The sequence below is a fragment of the Anolis carolinensis genome, chromosome 5 (assembly GCF_035594765.1).
Source record: "Anolis carolinensis isolate JA03-04 chromosome 5, rAnoCar3.1.pri, whole genome shotgun sequence".
Taxonomy (NCBI): Eukaryota; Metazoa; Chordata; class Lepidosauria; order Squamata; family Dactyloidae; genus Anolis; species Anolis carolinensis.
Genome location: NC_085845.1, coordinates 189070730 through 189097201, shown reverse-complemented (window position 1 = coordinate 189097201; position 26472 = coordinate 189070730). Strand labels below are relative to the sequence as shown.

At 39.0% G+C, this 26472-nt stretch overlaps 1 protein-coding gene and 1 long non-coding RNA gene across 11 annotated transcripts in view; one reads left to right on the top strand and one right to left on the bottom strand.

The window, feature by feature from the left end:
• Window positions 1-23296, top strand: part of LOC103278827 (uncharacterized) — a 37594-nt gene extending 14298 nt beyond the window's left edge. Inside the window, exons 2-3 of the long non-coding RNA XR_506356.3 lie at window positions 7187-8224; window positions 22950-23296. This is a non-coding gene — a long non-coding RNA (uncharacterized LOC103278827). The remainder of the gene's footprint in view (window positions 1-7186; window positions 8225-22949) is intronic.
• cald1 (caldesmon 1) overlaps window positions 1-26472 on the bottom strand; it is a 173356-nt gene that overhangs the window by 58470 nt on the left and 88414 nt on the right. For 9 of the 10 annotated variants that reach the window (XM_008110500.3, XM_062983123.1, XM_062983122.1 and 6 more), the window contains exon 3: window positions 21567-21682. In XM_008110500.3, the coding sequence (XP_008108707.2) occupies window positions 21567-21637 (71 nt within the window). In that variant the 5' untranslated portion in view covers window positions 21638-21682. Of the gene's footprint in view, window positions 1-21566; window positions 21683-22466; window positions 22770-26472 lie in introns of those variants that run through there. The other variant, XM_008110499.3, reaches the window with a different exon arrangement.

Below are 26472 nucleotides of genomic sequence, written 5' to 3'. Positions count from 1 at the left end.
TTAGAATACAAAACATAGTACTCCTCAACAATGTCACCACTAGCCAGGCTAGCAGGTTTTAGGAGATGTAATCCCAAAAGTACATTTTCAAAACTCTCAGAAAACAGAGAGACATACTCAATTATGGTGAATATGCTCAACTGAAAAGTGCTACCAGTATTCCCCAAAACAGGAAGTTCTCTGACATCTAAGATGATCTGCTCCATCTTTTAATATTTCAAAAGATATCAATATATTTGGATTTTCGTACGAGCCAGGATCACTCACAGTTCCTTAACTAATATGCCAACTGGAATGTAATCTCTCTCTTTTTTTGGACTGACACATTTGCAATGCTGTTCTCCATGCTTTAAAATGCATCTGTTAGCATAAAAAGCTTATTAAAAGAAATTAGGAAAAATTGCTTGCAAAAATGTCTGTACTGAAGAAAATAGAGTTCACAGTATACAGTGAACCTTTCAAATCTGTTGGCTTTTGTTTTCAGAATCCATGGATACCAAAATCTGTGGATGCTCAAGTCTCTTTATTTGCAGTGGATTAGTAAAATGATGTCCCTTAGTTAAAAAGATTTGCTTGTTGGATTTTGTGTATGTGTGTGTGTGTCTGTGTATATATGTTCAAGTTGTAGGTGGTTTCACCCATGGATGCTCACCCCATGTAAGGCTCTCGTTCCAGTGTCCATTACTATATTTGATGCACTTTATCTTATCTCAACAGTTAGAAACAATTTTAACGTCTACCTCATCCCAAGTCTCCTATCAATTGCAACACTTTGGCTTCCTACTTCATTCTCTTGTTTACATTATATACTCTGTGCACTTTGGCCCAGTTCGTTTTTACAATCTTTGCTTAGGTTTTTTAGAATATGTTATAGGAGCCCCGGTGGTGAAGTGTGTTAAAGCACTGAGCTGCTGAACTTGCAGACCGAAAGGACGCAGGTTCAAATCCCGGGAATGGAATGAGCGCCCGCTGTTAGCTCCAGCTTCTGCCAACCTAGCAGTTCAAAAACATGCAAATGTGAGTAGATCAATAGGTACCGCTCAGGTGGGAAGGTAACGGCGCTCCATGCAGTCATGCCGGCCACATGACCTTGGAGGTGTCTACGGACAACGCCGGCTCTTCAGCTTAGAAATGGAGATGAGCACCAACCCCCAGAGTCAGACATGACTGGACTTAACGTCAGGGGAAACCTTTATCTTTACCTTTAGAATATGTTAAGTTGATATTACTGCTTTTAATGTTTAATGTGTATAATTGTATTTTTGTGATGCGTTTTTATTGTTTTGATGATTGTAATTACCAGGGCTTGGCCCCATGTAAGCCACCTCAAGTCCCCTTTGGGGGATGGTGGCGGGGTATAAAAATAAAGTTATTATTATGCTGAATCCATAGATATAGAGGGCACATACAATTTTTGTGCAAACCTTTATTTTAAGAAGTGGAAGAAGTGGATCTGGGAACAAGAGGGAACAAATGCGAATATTTCAGATAGAGAAGCAGATGGGTTCATCAATTCCCCATTGAAATTGACAAATGGTATTACTAAGGACAAATCTGATACCTTAAAAAGCATCAGTTGTCCCTCTCATCCTTTGGATGGCAAACGAAATAACTGGAAAATCTGGTGGGTATGATAGGAAAACTAGCTCACAGGCAATCCTTAAAGTGACCCTCTAGAGAAACTAGAATAATTGGAGAAATGAATGGGGCAGCCTCCATTTGCAAAAGGTTTAATACATGTCTGGACAAAGATATGGATTACACTCAAACCATAGATGTGTTTGACAGGAACCAACATAATAAATTTAGGATTCAAACTAAAATTATGCAACAATTATCTGGAATGTGCATGAGACCAAACAGGAACTGGACTTGGGAGGCTTACACAAGGACATATGGTTCACTTGTGTTGGACAGAAAAGAGTTGATTATGCCATAATCCTTCTGACCATATCCTCCCCTAGACTGAATGCGACCCCAGTCTAAGTACAGATTCCATCAAAGGGAGCCACCTCTTCACCAACGGAAGTGAAAGTTCAACACAGATCCCCTAAGGACCAACAAAATGTTGGAATTCAGGGTTCCAACTGTGCTCTCTGCAACATGTATGTGACAAAAATATTTTCCTCATATACATGAAGTTCTTGAAAAACAGGAAAGGGAAATGAACACTTCCTCCAATGCTATCCCCCCCGGTACAATTTTAAGATCATATTTATGCTGCTGCTAACAATATTTCAAGGTTCCTTCATGAAGCCAAAACTAATTACAACTCTACACAAGCCTGTTAGTGACCAATATAATGAGTATTGTATTTGATTCTTGCAATACAGAACTGCTTTATTACAAGCACCGGTTATTTCTTCATCCTTTCTACTACCCAGCAATGGTTTTTCACCTTATCTCCTACTTGATGTTTTGAATCTAAAAATAACAAAGGCTGAAAATGCGGCCTCGCATCCAGCCCAGAGGCCCTAGACAAGATGAAGCTTCGAATACAAAGGCACTGCTCTGTTGACCAGGCAAATATTATTTTTTGATTTTTTAAAATTAAAATAATATAATACTGAATAAAAAATCACTAAGGAAAACAGTCTACATACTGAAAAAATAAAGTTCCAGCTTTACAAATTCTTTCTACAAGCAATTTTGTTAGTGCACGTATAAAATATATTGTACAATATCCTGCAGAAAATTAATAAAAGGTTAGTCCTCTAATATCTATTAATAATAACTGATTATAATAATTACTTGTATTTGAACAAAAACAAGCTTCCATTCTTCAAGAAGCGAAATGTAAAGACTAAAGGTTGAATAAAGGAAGAGAGGATGTTCAATCCCATGTCCATTAAAGAACTACTTTCCAGTTCTTCAGGTGAGGAGACCATGGTAGGGCATGATGAAATACCAGCTCAACCCTGATAGCTTTGCTCACTGTTCCTTGCAGTTTCCATTGCCACTACTGGAAATCCTTTTGTTATTCACTCAGTCCAGAAAGATCATTGCCAATGGATCTTACCTCCAGTTGATGAAAAAGCCCTGCTAGAGGGAAAGCTTTAGCCTACCATCTTTCCTCAAAAATCCCATCTTCATCTGAGATGTTGTTACTACCAGTCTCAAGTCTGGCAAATCCAAGGCTCTGTGTTGCCTGCCAATCACTCAGATAGATGTCGTGCACTTGTACGATGCCTGAAGATGTCTCTGAGACATAACAGATCTTGGGAAATGTCTCTCTTCTTTCTTTACTACAGTTTAATACCCCATCTCCAAACAAGGATGGTGCCTGGATGAAGTACATACTGTCCAGGTGTCCTCACCTTGAATAATCATTGGTCTCCTACCTTTTCAACTTTTTTTTAGAGTGGCCAACTTTCTTCCTCCTCCTCCTACTTGCCCCCTTTGTTCTCAGCTTACTTGAATTATATCAAATTGAGCTGAAAGTGAAAAACCAGTTTGTACTCACCTAACTCCACCACAGACATCAGAAGAGCTGCAAGGCCAAGAACAAGCCATAAAAGTAAAGACAAAGATCCACCCATATGAAAAGTGTTCTTACCATACATCAAGGGAACCACTGTCATAGGACAGCTGATGGAAAAGCATAGGAAAGCTGATGAAGAAACACAACCTACAAACTATCTACAGACCCACTAAGAAAATCCAACAAATGCTACGTTCAGCGAAGGACAAAAGGGATCCTCTCACCTCTGCAGGAATCTACCGTATACCATGCAGCTGTGGACAAGGGACTAACTCAACCAGAGAAGACAGCCATAGCAGAGCACATGATGAACCAACCTGGACACAATATATTATTTGAAAACACTGAAATACTGGGCCACTCTAACAACTATTATGTCAGACTACACAGAAAAACCATTGAAATCCACAAACACGTGGACAATTTCAACAGAAAGGAGAAAACCATGAAAATGAACAAAATCTGGCTACCAGTATTTAAAAACTCTAAAATCAGAACAGTAAATAAAGAATAACACTCTGAAAACAGAGGAATTACAGACATGAATCAATCATGGGCAGCTAACACCTCCAAACAAAGGATCCCCCTAGGCAGGAATGAGGCTTGCAAGGCCATTAATGCTAATCAAGGTGATTAATTACAACATTCATACTGGTCTCCAACAGACAAGAGTTCTTTCTCCCACCCTGGACCTTCCACAGATATATAAACCTCCCTTACTTAGTTTTCCAGTATACCTCACCACCTCTAAGGATGCCTGCCATGGATATGGGTGAAACGTCAGGAGAGAATGCTTCTGGAACATGACCATACAGCTCGGAAAATGCACAACAACCCAGTCACTCTCAGAATGCTCAAGGAAACCGCTGCAGCATCCCCCAGCTTGTCTTGTAATTATATTTCCCATCTTAACCACAGTATTTTGATGCTTGACCTTATGTGTTTCACCAATGAAAACAGGAGGGTAAGTTAGTGGACATACTTTTAGTTCATTTTGACAGGTCCCGTTCTCAAGAATACTGGTAAGTTCAAACATCAGACTTCTTGATAAGCTCCAAAGCCCCATCCTATGCACAAACACTTTCACAAATATTTGGGGAAGTTATGAATATGGCCAGGGCCTACTACATCAGAGTCATTAAATGAGTGGAGAAACCACATCTCAGCACTTGCATGCTTGCTTTTTTGCTTTAATATGCAAGAACCTTCGAGTAAGATAGTGATGCTGAAAATATCTAGCCAAAGTAGAAATTCACACAAAGTTGCCAAAAGGCGTGGGTAGTGCAGCATATTTTCAGTGGAATATAAAACAGGTTGGCCACTATTATTCTAAGAGGTGTGTTCGCTTAATGTTCCATGTGCCTCAGGAATAAAGCATCAATTCTCCTAGCCACTGTGACAGTGTTTGCATGATATCTTGTTGACAATCTCATAGCCTTCTGAAATGTAACAAGTTCCCAGAGTTGCAAAAATCCAAAATTAGCAAGTCTGAAATCATGAAACAACAAACCAGCAAAAATACACACCCTCAAATCTGCCTCTTGAGCAGATCAAATATTATCTGGAGTCTTTCATACAGAGACTGAAAGCGAAGGGTGGGTGGGTGTAAACCAATAACGCTGAGAATGGAAAACAGGGCATTAGAGAAGAATTTCCTACTCTAAACAATGTGTGTGGCTAAAATTACTTTCACTTGAAATATACCCTGTGCCTTAAATATGTGCTATTTATAGCAATTGGGCAGCCTATGTGAAAGATCTCTGCAGCAATAAGAGGAGATGTAAGGGGCTCTAACAAATCCTTAAAGTCTGTTTTGTATTCAACCAGTAATGTAGACTATATAAGTTCCCAAAGCAGTTGAAAGAGCTCTCGACTTTCTGTTTCATAAGACATCTTCTCACTTCTAAGCATCTTCTGAAGGCCTAGATAGGAAGCAACCTTTATAGACTCAAAACATTGGTACTGTATATCCATAGGATCTCATAGAGGAATTTTCTTCAACTCTCCTTGAAGATACTAGAGGTTGAACCCAGGACCTTCTACTCTACCACTATATTCTATACATAATGCCTGTGATCTACTTATGATCTATTACACTTTCCCATATATTTTTCAAAAGTACTACTATCTCTGTATCCCTAGAGCCAGATTTGATCAAACAGACTCCAGCTCAGAGGAGTCAAAATCACTATAATCAAAGCTTATACTTCCCAAACAAATGTTTTTCCTGAACCTCTCATGGCCTAGGTTATTATTCCTTTTTAAATAGCTTTGTTAGCAAATATTTTTTTAAAAATTGCATCCTGCTTTTCTGCCTTTAAGAGATTTCACAAACAGCCAAAATAAAATGACAAAAAAGATACAGCTTGAGTCACTCTTATCCAAAATTATTGAGACCAGAAGTTTTTGGATGCTGTCAGGTTGGACAGACTGTGTATTTATAGTGAGAGGGAAGATGAGAGGGATCAAGATTGAGAAAGAGAGAGAATGACTGATGCCCCCTCTGAGCAAATCTTGAGGGGAAACTCAGTTAGTTTGCTATAGGTGGGTCATCATAAGTTGGAAATGACTTGAAGGCACAACAAAATACAGTAGAGTCTCACTAATCCAAGCTAAACGGGCCGGCAGAAGCTTGGATAAGCTAATATCTTGGATTATAAGGACTGATCAAGGAAAAGCCTATTAAACATCAAATTAGGTTATGATTTTACAAATTAAGCACCAAAACTTCATGTTATACAACAAATTTGACAGAAAAAGTAGTTCAATACGCAGTAATGTTATGTTGTAATTACTGTATTTACGAATTTAGCACCAAAATATCACGATATATTGGAAACATTGACTACAAAAATGGCTTGGATTATCCAGAGGCTTGGATAAGCGAGGCTTGGATTAGTGAGACTCTACTGTAACAATAAGCAAACAAAGCCTTTTCTCACATTCAAGTTAACCATCACCAGTTGCTAACATCTGCAGAAACAGGAGCTGATTAAAACTTAAGAGCAGTGACCAATAAAAGACCTGGCAAACCTGGAGATTATAATGGGCTAGCCAATAGATTTCAGATTTCCTGGCAGTAATGTTTTGAGTGAAGAGCACTGTAAAAGAACCACCTGGATTTTTATAGTAAAAGGTAAAATCCATTCCCTTCCCAGCAAAGCCACAAGTCATACTTTCCAGATTTTTGCCTATGAACATGTAACCTTCTAGAAAAATAGAGAGCATCCAGTGATGAAAAAGTGACCTGTCGAAATCAAATCTCACTTTTTTTCTATGATGTCTGGGGAGAACGATACATCTTCCAGAAAGCGTACAATTCGGACCAAAAAAAGGTGATGATGACATGCCCCTGAGAAATCTAGTAAATGTCAGTTAAGTTCCTCTCCTAAAAGGTCATCCAACTGGCAAGGATTTTTTGGGGTTTTTTTTACAGTTGTCCTCCTTTTTAGATAAACTCATCACATTGAGGGCTGAACTCCTACTTATCATTCTACCATATTTTCAGAAGTGCTTACTCAAAGGATACGGAGAGACTGTATGTAATTTGACAGAAGAGCAACTGTTGTTATGTAGCATAGCAACCATCATGGCCAAACAGCAATGGCAGCTCCAAAGCAGAGCTGGCTGTGGGATATGGGGAATTGTAGCTTTTTCAGCTCTGTTGTAAACTTAATAAATCTTTATTTTCTCCTTCCCTTCTAGGCTTTTATCCTCACATCTAGTCTGGCACTATCATCCTTCTTGGGAGTGATATATGAAAGTATCCTCTGATGAAGAAGAACATGTCCATCCTCTAACATCCTTGACAAACTGCTGCAGAATCAATACCACATACAGTGTTTATGGCATCATTTAGTGTGACAGATGTCATAAGCCTTATTTGCATCAGTTACTGTATTCATCAGGACCTACTCTCAAGTTTGTGGTATACATTATAAACCAATCTTAGTTACACATCGGCCATAACAAGCAAATAGCCTGATGATTTCATCCATATTATTTTTGTTGGCTCCCACCTGGATTGTGTCAAGTTCAGCCTTTAACAATGACTATGGCCTTTTTCCATGTTCTTATTTGCTGCTCTGATTTTCAATGCCTTCTCCTACTTCAACAATATTGGAACACCAGCTGTTAATTCTGCAGTGCTCTGAAGCTGCCTTTTTAAATTCTCCAGTCCACTCTGCATGGACATCCTTTAAAAAAAAAAAAAAAAAGGTATCAATGAATATGTTCACAGCACAAAGGAGCACAACTACAGCTCCCATCATTCCTGCACATGACCAGCACTATGACCTCAGCTAGATTAGGATGCAATTCCTATGTTCTTCATTGCTTACTGGCTGACAAACCGAAGGCTGAACAAATATTTTAAGCATGTTATCCAAGGGATTATAGATACATGATTCTTACAATGTCCATCCTGAAATACGTGATCATAGATGTAATTTATTTTCTGGAGATTTTGTGACTACACCCAATGAAAGGGTGAAATGAAGGATTTATTCGCCAAACCATGTAAGCAAAATGCAAATCAGAAAGGAGAAAATGCAAAAGCAACCCAAGAGCACAAATGTATTAGATCAGTGCTGGTCTGCTACCTGAGAGATGAATGTTCAATTTCCAGCTCGGCTACAGACTTACTGGGTGGCCCTCTGTGATTCACTACCTCAGGGGTCTCAATTTCCTATCATCAAAATGAGAAGAATGGTGACCTAGTTCACTGGGCCAAGAATGAATGAGGTAAGGAAATGGACTGGCTATAAATCTTAGATAAATAAATTGAACAAATTCATCTTGGGGGAGATGATACTACTTCTTTTCTCTCCTGCATCTCAGATGGTTATATTTGCCTTGAATATTGATTAAGTTACATTGAGATGCAATGCGGACAAAATATCTTGGAGCATCTCCCAAAAATGCATAAACTGAATGAGAAGGGGGGGGCATGTGTCCTTTTGAAATAAAAACTTGCATGTGTTGCATTTTGGGCAAAGGGCTCCAAAAAGATATTGTTTAGCTACATGTAAAAAGATGCAGCTGACCATTAAGAAAGTACAAGTTCAAATCCTGAGCATATCTTTTTCTTTAAAGCTCAAATTATTACATATACTCATGTATAAGTCTAGAAATTTTAGTGAAAAAAGCATCCTCAAAAAGCTGGATTAATTTATCTGTGGGTCAATATGAGTACTGTACCTTAACTCTTATCAAAAAAAGGAATAATTCCCTTCTCTGTGTAAAATGGCAGAAGACAAGAGCTTCATCTGACCCCTTCTAGTCTCTTTGCTACGATGTAACTTCTGGACTTCTTGAATTTCTGGGAGGATAAATAGTGGCAGTGGCCAAGGATGACTTCCCCATTTGTAGATGGCATTGGTGCTTTCTGCTCCATGAAATTACCCTCAATTTATCCACAGGTCATATCAAAATGCATGATTTTGGTTCCAAAACCTGCCATCAACTTATACATGAGTTTATAGGGGCTGGGCTTATCTCAGCGGGCTAAACCACTAAGCTGCAGAAAATCCTGCTGATTGAAAGATTGGCAGTTCAAGCCCAGGTCGGAGTGATCACCTGCAGTCAGCCCCAGCTCCCTGCCCACCTAGCAGATCGAAAGCAGAAATGTGAGTAGATGAATAGGTACCGGGCTTTTTTTCAAAGCAGGGAGGTTATTAAAAAGGCACCCATAAGGCAATTAAATCTGGAGGGCATATAAGGATGACAAAGCTCCTTGGTGTGAAAGATGGAGCAATGACAGCAGCCCCCATGGCCAGAGTCAAGCATAGCCTCCAGATGCCAGGAATGGAAAAGCCTTAATCTCTGTCTATGTATTGTCTGTCCTTGTTAACTGTATAACGGCATTGAATGTTTACCATATATGTGTTCCGGAAACCACCCCGAGTCCCCTCAGGGAGATAGAGTGGAATATGAATAAAGTATAAAATTTTAAAAATGAGTATAACATATATAACATATATGTCTTATATACAAGTACATATGGGTTGTTCAAAATCTGAATTAGAAAGCAATCTCATTTTCTCTCCATCCATCTCTCTAACTATAAAGATACTAAATAGGAATCCTCTTTCCATTTCTCTCCCAATTTCTCCCTTTCCCCCTCTCTCTCACTTTCATATACAAGTACAATGCAACCACAATCTCAACTCCCTGAAAACCATGATGTTTAGAAGAATGCATCTTGACATATTGTCCTGTCTCATTTCCATATTAATAACTAATTTCTTTTTTAAAACATGTATAAAGCAATATCTATTCAAATGCATATTTTCAAATGTATTCTCCCACAAAATGTGTATTTCTGAAATTATTTTATCATAAAATCTGCATTTCGGTACATTCTGAACTTGGAACAGTACTACAAAATTCAGACATGTGCAGTACAAAGAATACAGTAAGTCTGTACAGTAAACCTTTAAATGGCCTTTATATTCTTGCAACATCCAATATTCCTGCAGCTCAAACTAGTGTCTGTAGACACCGAATCACATCTCATTGATCGCTTCTTGCACCATGTTGCTCTGCCCACAAGTAACTTTCCTCTGTGGCTTTCCTAGGAAGTGTTGACACCCACCATCACAATAGGCTCTACAGTGAGAAATGTTCTGTTATCTGTGTTGCTGACCTTCAATGGAATACCAGGTCTGCAAGCCTAGCCATAAATGGAGTCTGGAGGCACCCAGTATTTAGAAAAGGCAATCCTCGTCCATTTTACAGCTGCACACTGCTGCCTTATTAAGACATTGAAGTGACAGCTCACTGGGAGAATCTCTGGAATGTTCTCTAACACAGACCAGAAGAGAAGTCCTGTCATATGGGCGGCAAATATACTATCAAAAGAAAAGGCCCTGAGGTTCTGTCTACTAATTCTTCAGCATATTACAGAGGATGAAGGGGGAGCATATTTCATTAGGGCCTGCAAATATGGAGCATATTTCATTAGGGCCCACAAATATGGGCCTGAGTCACCACCCAACATTTCACAGATGAAAACTGGGACATGTGTAGCCAAGCAACTTCAGAGCGGGGTCAAAATGGTGAAAGGAAGAACAATGAGGGACTAAAGCAGTCTGCTTTTGCCTGAGTCTACAGGGAAGGGCGAGAGCCCCTCAACTCTGCTCTCCCTTCACTGAGTTGAATGCAAACCACTACTGTACTTTGAACTCATTTTGCTGCAATTCAAGTAAAATCAGAGATAAAAGAGGGAAAGGGTGAGAGTGAAAGGGAGGGGTATGCTATGCCCTCTTTTTCAAATCCTCATATTCCCCAATACAGTAGAGTCTCACTTATACAAGACTCACTTATCCAAGGTTCTGGATTATCCAATGCATTTTTGTAGTCAATGTTTTCAATATATCGTGATATTTTGGTGCTAAATTCATAATTACAGTAATTACAACATAACATAACTGCATATTGAACTACTTTTTCTGTCAAATTTGTTGTACAACATGATGTTTTGGTGCTTCATTTGTAAAATCATAACCTAATTTGATGTTTAATAGGCTTTTCCTTAATCCCTCCTTATTATCCAAGATATTAGCTTATCCAAGGTTCTGCTGGCCCATTTAGCTTGGATAAGTGAGACTCTACTGTAATTGTATTTGAAATTTGAAATATTAGAAAGTAATTCCTGCCTCTCTTCCCCCCTCTCAGTGGAAAAATCTTTCAATGTCAGTAAATTATGAGTTCACATACAATGAACTCAATCTCACTGATCCACTCCCAACTTTCCTCTCAACACTTCCCCAATAGACGCTTGCACAGCAAAAGGAAGGCGGGAAGCCAATCTCTAGCTCAAGCATACCAGAGATTTGCACTGGAGGACCAAGAATAGCCATAAACATGTTCAGCAACAATGACCGCAGATGTCTGAAACTACAGAAAATGAAAACACAAATAAGGGACTTTAACTGTACTCCAATTATTATGGGAACATTTTTCAGTAGCTAGCTACCCACATATTCTATAGCACCTTGGATAGCTCCTATAAACAAAGTATCTTGTTTTCATGCCTTAATCTATTCAAGTCAACTCCAACCTATGGCAAAACTATCATAGAATTTGGGGGGGGGGGGGGGGGAGACTTCTTTCGAGAAAGTTTCCTATTGCCTTCCTTTGACTTTGGGAAAGTGTGGCTTGTCCAAAGTCACTGAGTAGGTTGAAACTTGAGACCTAATCTCCTGCTCTCTGGTCACAGTTACAGCTCCAACTTTTCTCCACTCCAAACTCCAGTCTATACTCTGGTCCAGTCTAGGATCTGGCCAGTCTAGGAACTGGTCAGTCTGGGCCCATAACCAATTGTCAGAGTAATTTACGCAGCAGTAGTTGTATGGAGTCAGTGGAACGCAGAACGAAGAGACATCAGAGACGATGGTAAAACTATATACAAAGTTTTACTGACTTCAGTAATAATCAAGACAAACAGACTTGCAGACAATAGACACAGGACTTGACTCAACTCAGCACAGAACAGAACTGAACTGATGCAATCAGTAATGCATACATACACTTGTTTCTGGACACTCCCCAGCTCCAGCCACACAACAAGGTCATCACAGCTTCTTAGCAAGTAACTCTTTCCAGACTATGGTACACTCTGGATGATGCAATCAGTATGCAATACTGGAAAGACACAAATTTCATTTAAACACTATCTATACACAAATCCCACATTAACATAAAATATATTATTAATATTATTATCATTATTGTTGCTGGAAAAAATCTAGTTGGGATTAGCAAGTGGACTATGTGGATATTTTAGTACTGTTTGGTAAATGCCCACACAAATGGCTGGATTTGGCTGAAGAGCCTCCAGTTGCTGATTATCAGGCTTGAAGAAACAGCTGAAGTAACAGAACTTGGTTTGTTTGTGGAAGGGCTTCTTTGCTTACAATAGTGGAGATTCCTTTTAGGAACATTTGGATAAGGAACTTCTTTGGACAGTCCCTCTAGCCATATTTGCCAACAGAGTCATCAGCATGAAGACTTAAAACGCCACAGGAATTGCAAAACATTTGGGTTCCAAGAACCGCAGGCCAAATCCAACACCGGTTGCATGCAAATAACTCCACTGCACTTACTGAGGTTGCATGCATAAAATCAAGAGTAGAGTCTGACTTGGGGCTCTTTGATGTGACAGCTGCAACTGAGCTGCTGACATGGAAAACAAAAATGATATCATATAAAACAACATCCCACTTAAAAGCTAAGATGAGAAGAAAGCAATCAAACCTGCAAATTTGGTTCCGGTCTTGGGAAAACCTGAGGAACCTAATCAGAGTTTTTACAAACATAATTCTGTCTATCATGGTCATACCCTGTTTCCCCGAAAATAAGACAGGGTCTTATATTAATTTTTGCTCCCAAAGATGCACTAGGTCTTATTTTCAGGGGATGTCTTATTTTTCCATGAAGAAGAGCTCACATTTATTGTTGAACAACAAAATGAACATTTGTTATATACTGAAAAGTAGTTGTCATCACAAACCAGCATAGCAGACAAACTATGAATCCTATCAAGAATTTCTTGTTACTACCATTATTTACATGTGCAACAATCTATGGTACCTCTTGCAATTTAGGTTTTACAAGGTTTCCACGCTGATTTCTCTCTATTCTAGTTTCAATGTAGTCATGAATGATGAATAATATAATATACTATAATAATAATATGATAATATAATAATAATATAATGATATACAATATATTAATGAGATAATATAATATAGGATATAATAATAACAGAAAATGATAATAATATGGTATTAATAGGATAATATAATAATGGGATATAATAACAGAATAGCATAATAATATAATAATAATAGGATAATATAATAGAATAATAGAATGGAATAGAATGATATAAAATATATTAATAGGATAATATAAAATGGAATATAATAATAACAGAAAATGCTAATAATAAAAAATAATATGATAATATAATAGAATAATAGTATAGAATATAATGATATAAAATATATTAATAGGGTAATATAAAATGGAATTTAATAATAACAGAATAATAATATAATAATATGAAAATATAATAGAATAATAATATAATGATATAATAATAATAATAGAAAAATATAATATAATGATTTAAAATATATTAATAGGATAATATAATAATGGGATATAATAATAGTAACAGAATATGATGATAATAATATGGCAATAGAATAATAGTATAAAATAATCAGTTTCATGGCATAGGATAGGAAGATGAGAGGAGAATCCCAATGCGTCCTGTACCTTTAAGGAGCGAAGCCTTGGGGAGGAGTGGAAAGCCCTCTTCCTTCCCTCCCACCCTCCCTTGCCCGGGCTCCAGGAGCCAATCAGAAGCCTCTGGGAAGCAAGGCAGCATAGCCAGGAGGGAGACGGAAGGAAGGAAGAAACGGCAGCAGCCACGGAAGGTTCTTCAAGCCTCGGCTGGGGGACAGGCAAGGAAAGGCAAGGCAGGGAGGGAGGGAGGCACAGAAAGCAAGCACTTTCCCTCCCTCCCTCCGGTGTGTGTATGAGTGCTGGTTCTGCCCTGCAGCCATGCTTCCCAATGGAACTCTGCTGCAGCCTTAGTTGCTAGGTCTTACTTTCAGGGGAGGCCTTATATTTGGCAAGACCCCTGCTAGGTCTTATTCTTTGGGGAGGTCTTATTTTCGGGGAAACACGGTAGGAGGCAATGTTCTTAGATGTCCTGGTCCATCCAAGTGTATCGATAACTTAGTAAACAAAAATACTTATGAAACATCAAACTTAAAATGTCTGAAGACCAGAAACGAGATTGAAGCTAAGGGTATGGAAAACGTTTCACATCTTCAGGAGACTTGGAAGAGTCAAGGCAACCATCATCCAAACAGATACGACAGATAAGACAGAAGCACATAGCAATCCAGTCTCCCTAGACTCTTGGACTTTTAGCCTAGAGGGAAATACTTTCAATGAGCAGCTTTTTAAAGTGAGTGCAAATATTTTCTTAAATAGTTACAGTACTTACACTCACTTAAGGGTCTCTTTACATCGCTGTTGTAAATCACAAGATGAAAATTAAAGTCATAAACAACAAAGTCCTTCAATAAAAATGCCTTTTCAGTTATAACAGCAGCACGGGGAGTCCTCAGCTGGAGCCTGGAAATAAATCTGTACAATGGTTTGCACATGCCCTGAGGGGGCTCTTGAAAAGACATTTTACTTTTTTATTTTGAATTCTTTTGTTTTTATACCTTAAGTACTGACATAGATTGGTGGTACAGCAGATGCTTTGCATAAGAGATATTCTAGCAGGTTCAGTTGCTAACATCTCCAGGTGAGTCTGGAAAAGACCTCAATCAGAAAACATTGCTGATAAACAGATCATTCTTTTCCAACTTGGCAACCTCAAAATCTGTGGTACTACAACACCTATCATCCCCAGGACTGTGGCCACCACATCAGAAAAGTCTGTGATAGAGAATATTGCAGAATGCACAATGTCCATTCCTAATTTTACAGGCAAAAATCTCAAAAGTCTGAATAAATAAGAACTGACTTCAATTACAGTGAATGCCGTTCTCAATGAACTCCACAGAGGAGAGAGGAGAGAAAAGGAGTGAGATCTTGTCCATTCCAGTAGGCTCAGGCAAAAGCAAACTGCTGCAGCCTCTCCTAGGCTGACTACACTTGCTCATTAATGACTTGTGGCATCCTATCCCCACTCTGATGCTGCTTTTCCATGCACGTCCAAGATTTCATTCTTTGAGCAGCAGCTTGGACTTCATATCCCATGAATATTATTACACACCCTCCAACATTTCACACATAAAAGTCAGGATGAAGTGTAGTCAAGCAACATCAGATTGAGGTTCAAATATGCAAAGGTTACTAGTGAGGAAGAACAGACGACCCAGAAGAGGCTGCAGCTATTTCTTATGTCTGAGTCTATAGGGAAAGACAAGATAACATCTGATTCTCTCATCTCCTGCATTAGGTTAATTGAATGCAAACTAAGTTTGTGCTTGAAAGTCAATTTTCAGCAGAGCTCCCAGTTGGCTGTTACCACCCCCAGCTCCTTCAAGCCAGTCACTGCAAGGACACCATCCATCCATCTTGCCCTTGGTCGGCCCCTCTTCCTTTTTCCTTCCTTTTTCCCCAGCATCACAGTCTTCTCCAAGCTTTCCTGTCTTCTCATTTTGTGGCCAAAGTACTTCATCTTTGCCTCTAATATCCTTCCCTCCAGTGAGCAGTCGGGCATTATTTCCTGGAGTATGGACTGGTTTGATCTTCTTGCGGTCCAAGGCACTCTAAGAATTTTCTTCCAACACCACAGTTCAAGTGTCTATCCTCCTTCGCTCAGCCTTTCTTATGGTCCAGTTCTCATATCTATAAGTTACTACAGGGAATACCATTGCTATAACTATGCAGACCTTAGTTGCCAGTGTGATGTCTCTACATTTCACTATTTTATTGAGATTGGTCATTGCTCTCCTCCCAAGAAGTAAACGTCTTCTGATTTCCTGGCTGCAGTCTGCGTCTGCAGTAATCTTCTAGGAAACCCACTCTAGTAGTTTGCAAAAAAGGCAGAAAAAGATGGATAATATTTAAAGAAACTACAAGTGTTGAAGTCTTCTCACACTAAGTAGCTTATTTGCTTTTGCTTTGCTTCCAATTATATCTACCTGTGATATGTATAAATAAAGCAAACATTACAAGTAAATCAAATATCTCTGGTTATCTATTATATCAAAGACAACAATAATAACCCCCCCTTGAAAAATGCCTTACAGTATGAAAAACAGGAAGCATGCAATAATATTCCATGTGTTAGTTAAAAAGTTAACCTCCAAGCCACTCTACTTAATTTCTGAGATATAATCCACTATCATTCCTGTCTATCACCAAAAATGTATCAAAATACCAGAAAATTCTATAAATATTATTTTTGGTTCTTACAAAAACAGTGCTACTTCTGAAAATCTGCAACAGCACAATATTTGATTAGTACAATCTACTGCAAAATAGTGGTTTGCTATAGAAGATGCAATAAGCCCATATTTCAGAGCTTGACAAAGTTACTTTTTTCAACTAAAAGTTACAGAACCTCTGGCCAGCATGGTCAGGGAGATTCTTAGAGCTGCAAGCCAAGAAATAATTTTAATAAAATCTGGCTAGATTCCATACCGATAACACTAGCTTTACTGTGTAAATTGAGAAACCCAGTCTTTTCTAGCAGTTGAAAACAATCATGAAGCCCAAGATGACTATATCCATGCAATATTAGAATTGCAGACATCATAGATGTTGGTCACGCATGTACAGAGGAATTCAAAATACCCATTGTTGTGCCACCAGTCTCTGCCAAACTAGACAAGAGGAAAACTCAGGAGGGGGAGGGAGGATGGAGGGAAATACTGAAAGTAGAATAATTCAAGCCAGATCTGAATGAAGCAAGATTCCTGTAAAATCCCCAGTGTGTTTTAAAACCTCGAAATACTGTGCGTTTTATACCAGTTGTTTAATTAGTTACAATAGCACAGCTAATCAATCTTCAATCAGTTGACGGTTATAGCATACACATTTCCCTCTATATGCCATTCAGGTCTAAGACGTCACGCTTGACTTGCCCATGAACATATTCTTGGAAAGACCAAGCAAACCGCTTTCAGTAATTTTCGAGTTGAAGAAATGCAAACAGAATACACGTTTTAGCCTCAAAGCTATAATTAAAAAAGAAAGCAGATGAAGAACTGAAGTGAAGAGACGGTGGTTGGCTGTACTTGAGTCATTTAGCAGGAATTAGGTATTACTTCTAAAATTCACCTCCAAGAATGGTGGTAGATGTTACAAGAAATTAAGACTTGCTACCACTCCAGTGATACTCTCCCCCTACTCATTTCTAAAACTATTTCTAGAACAGATTCTATAATCTGGTCTTCTTTCAATGCCCTGCACTATAGTTCCTATCATCCCCGCCAGCATGTCTAACTGGAAGTGATGGTAGTTGTTATCCAGCACATGTAGTGGAAGGCATCAGCTTGGGGAATACTGATCCAGAGCATATACATATGACATGATAACATCCAAATGTAGATATGTTACATTTTTTACTATAATTCCCCCCCCCCCCAAAAAAAAGAACATTGGGGGAGTAGGGCAGTTGTAGTCCAAAAGAGGTAGTGTCCCTAGTTCTAGATTTCATATATTTCCTTGTTCCAATTAGTCAATGATGTAAGGCAGGCACAAGGAAATAAATACACAGTATGACACCACCCCACATATCTAGACTTTATATTGATAAACATAAACAGTATTGAAATGAAGGAGCTCTGGCCCAAGAATACCATAGAGTCATATTAGAGGGTCTGGAAAATGTCTAGAGAGGACAAATTTTGTTGGATGTAGATAAATGAAACTATGAATACCATTGCTGTGGATACAGGAAGTCATATCATACAAGAATGTTGCACCATAAACTACATTAAACCAGATGTTATCAGAAAAGGACACAGAGTATCCATATCTCTGTATCACTACTAATGTCCGCTTTAATCCTAAATTGTTAGGGGCAGCAAAAATGTTTCAACTTTCAGTAAGTAGTGGGTTATGATGTTCTACCATGATGCTCTGCTTCCTGCTTTCCAATCAACCAAATTGTACAGATGTGGCATATTACAATAATCTTCAAATCTCAATGCCAGGAGATCACAGTGGGACAAATGCACATGTCACAGGCAACTATGTCACTGTCTAATTTCTGTCATTCACCTCTCTTGAGGCATAAGTACATCCAGCATTCAGATACATACTGTCAGGCTAATGCTGGAGTCACATCCTGGTTACTCTACCAGAACCAGAACCGGTTGATTTTCCTGATCTTCCACTATGCCACTGTAGCCACATGTGCTCTCCAAGAGACCATGAAGAGAAAGAAGTGAGAAGGAGTAATGTCCAATTGTCCTGATCTGTTTTTCTCTCTTTCTCTTTCACACACACATGCGGGATCTGGTGCCAACTAGGTCAAGAGGAAAAGATTGAAACGACAGCTACAAAGGAGAACTTGGGTGGGTAGGGGGGTCACACAAAGAACACCTTACCTTAAACACCTCAACCTAGCACTACCTGACAGCTTATAGGCATCACTGCTTTATATTCACACACACATTTGTCTCAAAGCAGTGTGGCATAATTGTGTGTCTGTGCATGGTATGGCAGGAGATTGGACTGGATGGCGCTTGTGGTCTCCTCCAATGCTTAGATTCTATGATTGTTCAACTAAGGCTCTGAGAAACCACACTTGGGCAAGGAAACATAGTGGGTCATGCTCTCTCAGAGGAAACTCTCTCTAAACAAATCCTGCCACAAAAATCCATGATAGGTTTGCCTTCAGGTTGCCATAATTCAGAAACAACTTGAATGAACACCACCACCACCACAACAGACTTGTCTCAGCTAGGGGCTTGGTCACATGCTTTCAACAAATCCAGGGAAACTACCACAGGTGATATATCCAACTTTCCCAAACTTAGGCTTCAGAACATAAAATAACCGAGCTACTTTATGGCACATCATACAAGAACTACATGTTGCATTGAAAAAAGACTCAAAGGCAAGAAGGTGCTTTGCTTCCTTCACTGGCTTAGCATTCACAGAGACAAATGGCTCATATACCCTGTTTCCCCTAAAATAAGACATCCCCAGAAAATAAGACCTAGTAGAGGTTTTGCTGAATTGCTAAATGTAAGGCCTCCCCTGAAAGTAAGATCTAGCAAAGTTTTAGTTTGGAAGCATGCCCGCTGAACAGAACACCAGAGCATGCAGGATCAGTAAATGTACATACCATAGACTGTTGTACATGGAAATAATGGTAGTAACAAGAAATTCTTGATAGGATTCACAGTTTGTCTGGTTATGCTGGTTTGTGATGACAACTACTGTACAGTATATAATAAATGTTCATTTTTTTGTTCAACAATAAATGTGAATTCTTCTTCATGGAAAAATAAGACATCCCCTGAAAATAAGACCTAGTGCGTCTTTGGGAGCAAAAATTAATATAAGACACTGTTTTATTTTCAGGGAAACACGGTAATGTGTGGAAAGAAGATGTACACACACACACACACACATATAAACCCAATATATACACCTCCTTTCCATTTGGCATCCCTATGGCACCTGTGAAAAAGATATAACTCTGCCAGAACTTCAGTACAGGTTGAACCTCCTTTATCCAGATATCCAAAAACCTCCAAAAAGCATTTTTTGCTGCTACCCACCCACGTCCATTTTCAAGACTGTGGCTATGGGCTGCTACTAGTTCTTCTCTCAGATCTTCAGTTTCTCTGCAGCCTTGTACTGATACAAGCCTGCAGAGAGACTGAGGATGTGAAAGACGAATTAGGAGTGCAGCAGCTACCAACTCAAAGGAGGATGCAATAAGGTGGTGGTAAAAAGAAAGAAAGACTGAAGATTTGAGGACTGAGGAACAAGCAGGAGTGACACGGCCACTATCACAATCAAGGAAGTGGGTGCCAGATCCTCAGTCTCTCGTCAGCCTCACTTCTTACACACAACACAATTAGCAAATAAATGAGGGACAAGGCTATTCCAAAAATGTATTCTACTTATTTATTTACAGTATTTATATTCCGCCCTTCTCACCCCGAAGGGGACTCAGGGCGGATCACATTATGTACATATAGGGAAAACATTCAATGCCCATAAACACATCGAACCGAGACAGAGACAACAGACAGACAGACAGACAGACACGGAGGCAATTTAACCTTCTCCTGAGGGGATGTTCGATTCTGGCCACAGGGGGGAACAGCTGCTTCATCATCCACTCTGATGGCACTTCCTCACTTCCTCATTCCAACATTGTAAATTAGTTAAACTTGCCTCCCCACTTTTATAAGTGGTACCTTATTTCCTACTTGATAGATGCAACTATCTTTCGGGTTGCTAGGTCAGCAACGAGCAGGGGCTATATTTTATTTTTAATTGACAGGTGCTCACACCGTCACGGGCTGGCCTCGAACTCATGACCTCATGGTCAGAGTGATTTATTGCAGCAGCTGTTTAACAGCCTGCGCCACAGCCCGGCCCCTTCTACTTCAAAATCTGGAATAAGGAACACTTCCAGTCACAAACATTTTGGATAATGGATACTCAACCTGTATTAAAGAAATGGGTAAAAGCCTTTTGCCATGAAAATACAGTAAAAGTTCCAGTTCCCATGTGATCTTGGAAGCTGAGCAGGGTCAGCTGTGTAAGAGAAAGCACCAAGGAATACCAGATGCTGAAGGCTATATTTCAGAGGATAAAACCATCCTTGCATTTTTTAAACCCTGCAAAACTAATGGGGTCTCCACACAACTGAAAGGCATACACAAACATACACACAAAAACCCTTTGCCTGGGTCTTAGGTCATGGGCAAGTGTTGGGAGCCCCTATTCTGAGAGGCTTCCTATGAATTAGGGACTCTGCTGGCACCAGATGGCAGCCCATCAGGTGCCCATCCTTGGTATAAATATTTCAGAACCCAATTTTGCTGCCCTTTCCACAAATGTAATATGAAGCAAGTAAGAGCAAGCAAGCAGGCTGAAACGACTACACTAAAATTAAAAATTATACCCGCTAATAATACCTAATGCTATTTGCTGTTACATAATATACCATTAGAGCACATTAAAAATGTTCCCAAACAGCTTCTATTCAAACACCCTATAATTTCCCTGTAAGACAGTACGTAATTAGACACTTTAAACATGGCTATGTTTAAGGAGCTCCTCCTGCTCTCCCCCTAATAAGGCCTACAAACACCAGATTTATTTCTCTTTTCTGTATCACACTCCCTCTTAGTAATTCCTTTCTAGGACATAATAGGTGGGCAAATGAAGTTTACAATAAAAGGCCTAATGGTTACAGAATCGGTGCAAAATATCTTGCCAGCAGAGTCTGCTGAATCACATGACTACCATCAGCCAATGGAAAACACAAGGATAAAGGTAATTTAAAATAAATTCAAAAATAAAACCACAGGCAACACTGCCAATAAAAATGTCGTTATTTATTACCTCTCTGATTCTAGGCGCATCTCCTCTCGTTTCTGCCTCCTGAGTTCTCTGCGACGTTCAAAGTCATCCATGGTATATATTCAGACTTAGTGAAAGCCCCAAATCAGACTGAATTCCTAGAACAAGAAAGGGCAAACAAGGAGAAATAAGTTAAAACTAGCCAAGCCTATTAAAGTTGTCGCCAGTGAACAGGAAAACAAATTAACTTTGTTGCTTCCCTGTTAAAATCAGTCCTCAAATTCAGTTCTTTTAATAAAATGGATTATCTAAATAACAGAGTAATTAGATTTCCTTATGTAGCTAGTAAGGTTTAGATAACTGATTTTGGAATCCATCCCCCTAACTGCAAAATAAGGAATTGTGTTTTAAAACTAAACTCTAATATTGTATAAGTGCAGACAAGTGCCTTTAAAAATGATTATTAATAATGGATTGATTTTTTTGCTAAAATTGCGTAACTGTCAGGAAAGCAACGCATGCATACATATATAATCATTAAGAGCATGCTGAGTAAAAGAATGTTAAAAGTATACATATTTCTTAATGTTACTTTGGTGATTGGAACTATGAATGAGGTTAGGTAATTTTTAACATCACGATTGTAACATTGCAGACTTACAAAAAGAAGAGGAGACTTTGCATTTTAAAGGAATACTGGCAAAATATTATCTTGAACTTGAAGAGTGTTTTGCCTTGTTAGCCCCAAACAAAAAAGAGGCATTTTGGAAATATTCATGATGGGAGAAAGCAAATGAAAAGAGAAAGAATCTGACATTCAAAATACCACCCAGTTGAAAGCAATTTTGCAATAAATTTTCCTTTACAAAGTGAAGTTGAAGTTTCTTTGGGAGGAGGCTTGATTTCTACACTGTATATTCTAAAGTTTAAATATGTACCTACCTTCTCCTTGAGGTTTTACTCCATGAAATATTTCCTCCCCTTATAGCTTCCTTCATATGCAAGGTCTTTCGGCCTTTAGTTTATATCCTATCGAGACAAATATAGGAGAATTTCTCCTGCGGGCCCTCAGACTTTAAATGACTACCAGAAAAGGGAAAGCTGTTCTCTTTTTGTCCCTGCTTTGTTTACAGAGCTGTCAGTGGTTAGTTAAACTCTGCCTGGAATCTGGCATTTAAGGTCTGCTCCAAGATTGCTTCCTGTGCAAAACTGGAGGCCCTCGACTTCCTCTGGAATTCTAGCCCAGACTCTGCACTCTCCCTGCTTCCCCCGCCTTCCCACAAAATTTCCAGCCCTTGAGTCCAAGTTTAGGCATTTGTCGTGAAGAAAACACTAAAAAGAAAAAGAAAATTTGGACTGCAGCATACTGCACTGAGACGAAGACAATGGGGGATTAATTAACTATTATCTGTTGATTATTTATAGGTACGTTATGTATATTGTTTGCAGAGAATTGTCCCTCTGCGGTGGAATGGAGGAGGGACATACATTCACGCATTCCTTAATAGTGGAGCACAGCCTTGCAAGAAGATTGGACCTGAATACAGGCTGGGTGTCAGAAATACTCAGGACCAGAAGTGTTTTGGATTTTGGATTTTTTTTTCCAGATTTTGTAATACCTGCATTTGTATATACATCCATAATAAAATATCCTGGAGTCCCAGTCTAAACACGGAATTTGCTTATTTATGCCTTATAGCTTGATGGTAATTTAATGCCATGTTTTTAGTCATTTTTATTTATTTATTATTTATTTATTACATTTATATGCCGCCCTTCTCACACCGAAGGGGACTCAGAGCGGCTTACAAATTAAATTTGCATACAATATTATGTTATTAGCATAGTACAATACTGGCACCAAATTACTATATTGTACTATATCAATACAGTAGAGTCTCACTTATCCAACATAAACGGGCCGGCAGAACGTTGGATAAACAAATATGTTGGATAATAAGGAGGGATTAAGGAAAATCCTATTAAACATCAAATTAGGTTATGATTTTACAAATTAAGCATCAAAACATCATGTTATACAACAAATTTGACAGAAAAAGTAGTTCAATACGCAGTAATGCTATGTAGTAATTACTGTATTTATGAATTAAGCACCAAATTTTCACGATGTATTGAAAACATTGACTACAAAAATGCGTTGGATAATCCAGAATGTTGGATAAGCGAGTGTTGGATAAGCAAGACTCTACTGTATATTGTAATATTATTAGTAATATTACATGTAAAATATAATATATAATTAATATTATTATATTGTATTATTAGTATTATATCGTATTACAATATAATATTATGTATATTATATGTATATACAATATATACAATATGTTATAATTATTATTTTGTGCGCAAAACCACATTTGGGTACACTAAATGATCAGAAAGCAGAGGTGTTGCTATCTCAGGCTGGATTTACACTGCCCTATATCCCAGGATGTGATCCCAGATTATCTGCGTTGAACTTGATTATATGAGTCTACATTGCCAGATAATCTGGGAAACAGGGCAGTGTAGATCCAGCCTCATCCACACAAATGGACAATTTAGGAATTCCTGATAAGGGATGTTAAACCGAAATGAGAAAGTAGTTGTTATGAACAGAAGGAAACAAAAGATATATTCTCTGTTATAGAAATAATAATTGTCCATATTTGGGGAAGTAGGGGTTGGAGTTTAAGGACTGTTTTGATGTTAATTGGCATTTCAGTAAAGGTCTGCCTGATTTATGGGCCCAAAGAGGATGAAACTAAATGGTGGGGGGAGACTATCCTGTTAGGTACATAGGTGTACCTTTCAACCTTTTCTAGGTTAAAACTGGGGCTGGATGTACACTACCCTATATCCTATATCTGGTCCCTGATTATCTCATTTGAACTGAATTATATGAGTCTACACTGCCAGATAATCTGGGATAAACAGATAATCTGGGATAAACAGATAATCTGGGATCAGATCCTGGGATATAGGGCAGTGTAGATCCAGCTTGGGATATGTGTAGCTAAGCTACATCAGACTGTGGCCAAGACAGCAAAAGTTATTAATCGAAAGGGTATAAAAAATAGGAATATGCACCAATTTGCTTTTGTTTGAATCTACTAGGAGCCCCAGTGGCGAAGTGTGTTAAAGCACTGAGCTGCTGAACTTGCAGACCGAAAGGTCCCAGGTTCAAACCTCGGGAGCAGCGTGAGTGGCTGCTGTTAGCTCCAGCTTCTGCCAACCTAGCAGTTCGAAAACATGCCAATGTGAGTAGATCAATAGGTACTGCTCCGGCGGGAAGGTAACAGCGCTCCATGCAGTCATGCCGGCCACATGACCTTGGAGGTGTCTATGGACAACGCCGGCTCTTCGGCTTAGAAATGGAGATGAGCACCAACCCCCAGTCAGACATGACTGGACTTAACATCAGGGGAAACCTTTACCTTTAGCTTACTGGGATAAGCAAGATTTCTGCTCTCTCCTCTTCTCTCTCTCTTGTTCCAGTCAATGGAACAGGTCTGCACAACCCATTGTCCCCCAAGTGTTTGGACTCCAGCTCCCAGAAGCCCTGGCCATCTTAACCAATGGACAGGAATTCTGAGAGCTGAAGTCCAAAACACTTGCAGGGCCACAGGTTGTGCAAGCCAGTGACTAAGATGCATTTTGAACACAATTTGCAGCAATTGAAATAAAGGGGGAAAGTGAGAGGAGAAGATAGAAACTGGGATGTTTTAAAGGTATAGTCAGCCCTTTGTATCCAAGGATTCTGCATCCACAGATTCAACTAGTAAAAAATTCCAGAAAAACGAATGTTAATTTGGCCATTTTATATAAGGGACATTTTATTGAAGCATGACACACAATGTGACTTAAGCATCCATAGATTTTGGTATCCCTGGGGCACCTCAAATCTCTTCCTAACAGCTATCAAGTGCCCATTGTATCTGAAAAAGTGGGTAACAGAAAATTCATCAAAAAGGTTCCTGCCAAGTCAGATCAGTTAGAAATATTGAAGGGGCAGAACAAAGATCCCTACATGAACTTTTCATTTAACATGCATAGGTTGTAAGGGAGAAGTGGGGAGCCTGCTGCCATAATGTCTACTTACATAATCACACACCCTATACACAGAATATTTTCACTCAAAATTAATGAATGCCTGAAAAGAATTCATGTGTAGCCATGGGGAACTGGTCCTGCTCAACTAAACCTGGCTAGGGATTTTAATGAACGTGAGCATACTATGTTCTAATGGCCTTCATTATAATACTGTTACAACAGCTGCAAATTGGGGGAGAGGCCCCTTCTACACTGCCATATAAAATCTAGATTATATGATTTGAACTGGATTGTATGGCAGTGTAGACTCAGATAATCCAGTTCAAAGCAGATAATGCAGATTGTCTGCTTTAATAATTTGGATTATATGGCAATGTAGAAGGGGCCATAGTAATAACATGTAGTCCTGACTGAAAATGCAAAGGTAGTAACAGGGCTAGCTTTAGGGAACATACCACATCCCTACTAAAGCAGTTCCACTTGCTTCCAACAAATTTCCGGGCTCAATTCAAGGTGGAGGTTATTACCTATAAAGCACTATACGCTTCAGGCCCAACCTATCTTTGAGACCGCATTTCTTTCTATGAACCAGCATGGGCTTTAAGATCAGCAGGGGAATCCCTTCGCTCAGTCCCACCACTGTCTCAAGCGCAGTTGGTGGGGATGAAAGAGAGGGCCTTCTCAGTGGTGGCTCCCCAGCTCTGGAATACCCTCCCAAAAGGAGATTAAATTAGCCCCCATCCTTCAATCTTTCCTTTCTATTATTACGACCTCATTACTATTACGACCTCACTGTTTTTAATTCTGTTTTTAATAAGTGTTTTTAATTTTCTGGTTAATGTGTAAATGCTATTACTGGTGCATGTTATTGTTTGTTGATGTATTGTATATT